Source organism: Chrysochloris asiatica, unplaced genomic scaffold (genome assembly GCF_000296735.1).
Source record: "Chrysochloris asiatica unplaced genomic scaffold, ChrAsi1.0 scaffold00003, whole genome shotgun sequence".
Taxonomy (NCBI): Eukaryota; Metazoa; Chordata; class Mammalia; order Afrosoricida; family Chrysochloridae; genus Chrysochloris; species Chrysochloris asiatica.
Window position 1 is genome coordinate 41,903,190 of NW_006408521.1, and position 4,281 is coordinate 41,907,470.

At 44.6% G+C, this 4,281-nt stretch overlaps 1 protein-coding gene across 1 annotated transcript in view; it reads left to right on the forward strand.

Annotated features, from left to right (window-relative positions):
- The window catches only part of VTI1A (vesicle transport through interaction with t-SNAREs 1A), a 448,264-nt gene extending 445,484 nt beyond the window's left edge, over window positions 1–2,780 (forward strand). Inside the window, exon 8 of the mRNA XM_006831345.1 lies at window positions 2,687–2,780. Within this exon, the coding sequence (XP_006831408.1) occupies window positions 2,687–2,780 (94 nt within the window). The remainder of the gene's footprint in view (window positions 1–2,686) is intronic.
- The last annotated feature ends 1,501 nt before the right edge of the window (window positions 2,781–4,281 follow it).

Genomic DNA, 4,281 nt, shown 5'->3' on the forward strand with positions numbered 1-4,281 from the left:
GGAGGGGGGGAGGTGGTCAGGGGCCAGAGAGAGCCAAAGCTGTGGCCGAACTTGAGTAAAACTACAATCTGATGCCATCATCCTTCCAATGACTGAACTCATACGGGAGCTAGACGAGGTGCTGAGACCTTGCTGGGATTTATTTGTGAAGATACGAAATAGCCAGGAATTCCATTCCTAGGGGATAGATCCAAAAACTTGAAAGCAGAGACTCAGACAGATGGTTGTACACACCTGTGTCCATTGCAGCTCGTTTCCCTAGCCAAAAGATGGAAGCAGTTCACGGATCTGTCTACAGATGAATGACATGTAAATACAATGCAATATTATTCAGCCCTAAAGAGAAATGAGTCCTGGTGTGGTGCTGTGGGATAAAGCACTGGACCACACAGGACCGCAAGGTTGGTTTGAACCACAAAGTTGGTAGTTCAAATTACCAGCCGCTCCTTGGAAATCCTAAGGTCACTATGAGTCTGAACCAACTCAACAGCACTTTACAACAACAACAGAAGAAAAATGAAATTCTGACACATACTATGACATGGATGAACCTCAGTACCATTTGTTGTTGTTGTCAGCTGCCATGGAGTCAGTACTGACCCTATGCACAACAGAATGAAACACTGCCTGGTCCTGGGCCAACCTCACAGTCATTGCTAAGCCTGAGCCCATAGCTGCCGTCGCGGTGCTAATCCATCTTGTTGGGGGTCTTCCTCTTGTTCCCCAACCTTCTCCTTTAACAAACATGATAGTCTTCTCTAGGAACTGTCTCTCCTGATAATATGAAACATTAGACTGAGTGAAATAAGCCAGACACAAAAGGCAAATATTGTTTGATCCCACTTACATGAAACATCTAGCATACTCAAATGAGCAGAGCCCAGAGTTTGCTAGCAGCTACCTGGGGCAGGTGAGAGGGGGAAAGTTTCATCACCTTTTCATTAAATTTTATAAAAAATTTGGAAACAGATAGTGGTGAGGATTGTACAGTGTGGTGAATGCAACTGATGACATTGAATTGTACACACACAAATAGGAAAACAGAAAATGTTTGGGCATACATACTGATGGTTATTGTTTTGTTAAGTGCCTTGGAGTCTGTTCCAACTCATAACAACCCTGTATTGGATTTCCGAGATTGTATAACTTTTCAGGAGTCTTAGTGTAGCACCGTAGGATAAGCACTTGACCTCAAGGTCGCTTTGAACTACAAAATCAACTGTTCAAGCTTGCCAGGCCGTTCCTCGGGAACCCTCTACAGAGTCACTATGAGTCAGAACCGACTCAACAGCACTTAACAACAAAACCTTTACAGGAGCACAAAGCCTCATCTTTCTCCTGAGAAATGGCTGATGAACTTGAACTGCTGACCTTGTGGTTCACAGTCCACACCTCATCCTACAGAGCCACTGCACTCCCACATATACGTTGTTTCTGTTGTTAATGCCGTGGAGTCAGTTCCACCTCATCCATCCCTGAATAGTGTTTCTGAGGCTTTTCATCTTCACAGGAGCAGAAAGCATCTTTCTCCTGTGGAACAGCTGGTGGACTTGAACCTCAGACCTTGTGGTTCACAATCCAGTGCTTATCATATGGAACCACCGCAATATAATTTTTAAAATAATAATTAAAAACACAAATTACAAAGTAGGGTGGTAGAGTCTTTGTCAAACTGGGAATCCCACCTTGCCCTTCGTGTTTCTGGAAGATCCCAGTCCAGTGTTGTGTGTCTCTAGTAAGGTAGCAGGTCATTTCCCTGTTGGTATTTGGAGGGTGGTTAGATGGGGTTTTAGCTGGAGGAATCCTGGTTTGGCTGCCAGCTACTCCATTTTCATGTGGTTCTTTGAGAGCAGTGAGTGTGGGTGAGGCTGTTTGACCTGGGTTCACTTTGAAAGTCTCAACAAAGCAGTATGATGTTCAGCCTCTTTTCTCAGAATGAAGTAATAACAATTTATGAAACAGCTTCAGGAGAAAGTCTCTGCAGGCATCCTGGAGGTCCGTCTCCGTTCTGCTTCTTGTCTGAGTTCTCAGGACCCCATCAGCTTTCAGCAGAGCCAGAACCCAGGGGGTTAGGAACCCCAGATGAAAGCACAACCCAGGGTACTGTGTATTATTCCTCATTTCCATCTTTTCTGCCATGGAGCAAACGAGATGTTTCCTCCTGGTGTTAGCGCGGGAGCCAACAGTGACAGATGATGGGTTTGCAGCCTAAACAGCAAGTTTGACATTTGTTTCTCAATCCAGTCCTTTTCTTCTTAAGTCTCGCTTTGACTTATTCCTGGTTTGGTTTGGTTTTTTTCTTGTACAGGTAAGTACCTTCCATGTGATTCCTTGGAGTCTCTCACTTGAACAGGAATCACTCCAAGAAAAAGAAAAGAAAAGAAAAGAGCCTTGTTTCACATTTTTTATTTAAAAGAGAAGCTCACATAGGGTCCTCGATCACTTACAATATGACATGATATGTGGGAGTCTAGGAAGGGTCTGAGTGAATGTGATGGTCACTGTGGGGTCATTCGCTCCTTTCCTCAAGATTCTTTGGAGAACCAGAGGGCTGCCTGTGCCCACTCTGACACACGCCCGGCGGGCCCCCACTCCCACCGCGCCACCTTGGTCTAATGAGCCATCTTAGTCTTGGATGGTCTTCAGCACACGTGTGATTTTCCCCTTTCCCTTTGCTCTCTCGTAGAATCATCCAGAACCGCATCCTGGTGGTCATCCTGGTGGTCATCGTGGTCATCACCATCCTAATGGCGGTCACTTTCTCTGTCAGACGACACTGATGGAGCTGCTGGCCCTTGATGAGCAGCAATGACGGCTTGTTCTGAGTAATTAAGACAAAACGGTCACATGAATCATTCTGCTGACAGGTCACGTGGCCCTTCCCTCCCTCGCCACTGTGTGTGCGCAGGCCACGCACAAACAGTATAAAGATTTTCCGTCCCTGTTTGCATGTGGGCTGATTTCCTCTTCTAGTATTCTCGACACCCAGGTTTGTTCTGTAGAGGGAGGGAAAGGTGAATGTTTATTTTGCCTTTTGATCATTCATCATCTCACCACAGGCCTTCCTCACCCTGTGGACATGTCGGGGTCATGGTTTGGGAGAGGGTGGCATCGGTCGAGGACCCTCTAATGGGGGTGCTCTATGGCTGGCTGATTATCACACAGCTCTTGCCCTTCTGTGATACCCCAGGATACAAGTGCAGAGAAAATCAGTGAATTGTTCCAGCAAGTGGGACAACTTCCAACCCAGGCAGTGTGGATAGAACCCACCTGCTCTAGGGGTTTCACTCCAAAAATGGGTGTTTCATGTCATTGGTGCCAGAAATCAACTTTTCATTCTCCCTGTTTTCTACTGTGTCCTATTTTTATTTTTGACCCAAGAATATTTCTGCTGACTCTGTCTAATGTCCACTTTTCAAAACTTTGATTACCAACTACAAGAACGAGTCCCTTGCCTTCCAAAAATCCCCCACTCCTCAGAATTTGCTGGCAAAGTGAGCCCTGGCCCGGTATTTAATTGTGACCTCGTCTTCACTGACCTGTGTAAGCATCTCTGTACCCTTTCAGTTTTAATATTTGCTCTGCCACAAGCAGCCCTTATACATGCAAAAGGTCTGACAAGGTTCTTCCCACATCTATTCCAGTATGTAAAGAGAACATGAATATTTCAGGAAGACCACGAACATGACTCTGTCAGTATGAGATTTCAAATGTGATTATAAATAGAGTAGAATCCTATAGGATGAGCCACTGGAAATAAACTGTATGGAAAATGTTCACGAACCTCCTTTAAAAGATTAAGGGAATGCTGAGTGTTTAAAAGAAGAAGAAGAAGAAGGATGACTTGGGTTTTGGGGTTTTTTTTACCTTTTAAACTAACAAATGTTAGCAAACGCTTACTGAATTCAATATGTATTCAAACCTCTAACATCCTCCATGATTTTCTTTAATTTCTTTGTCTGTGAATAACCAGGAATTGCATTCAAAATAAGTTCATTTGTAATCAAGCTTAAAGTTGCCTGCGCGGAGGACGCCTCTCCCCAAGTTGTAAAACAAAAAAAGAGTGTTTTCCTTGACATTTCTTAGGCAGCTCCAGGCCCCGTAGTATCTTTTGAATCTAATTGGAAGTTTGGGGTGCTTAAAAAGCAAAGCTGTCTTCTTCATAAACAATGCTAACCACCTGTGCCCGTGGAGCACAGTTGCCCAGATGCTGCTGCGTTTGTCTGTTTGTTTTTCCCAACTCAGAAGAGAACCGTGATGGTTTAGCAAGGAAAGGCAGAA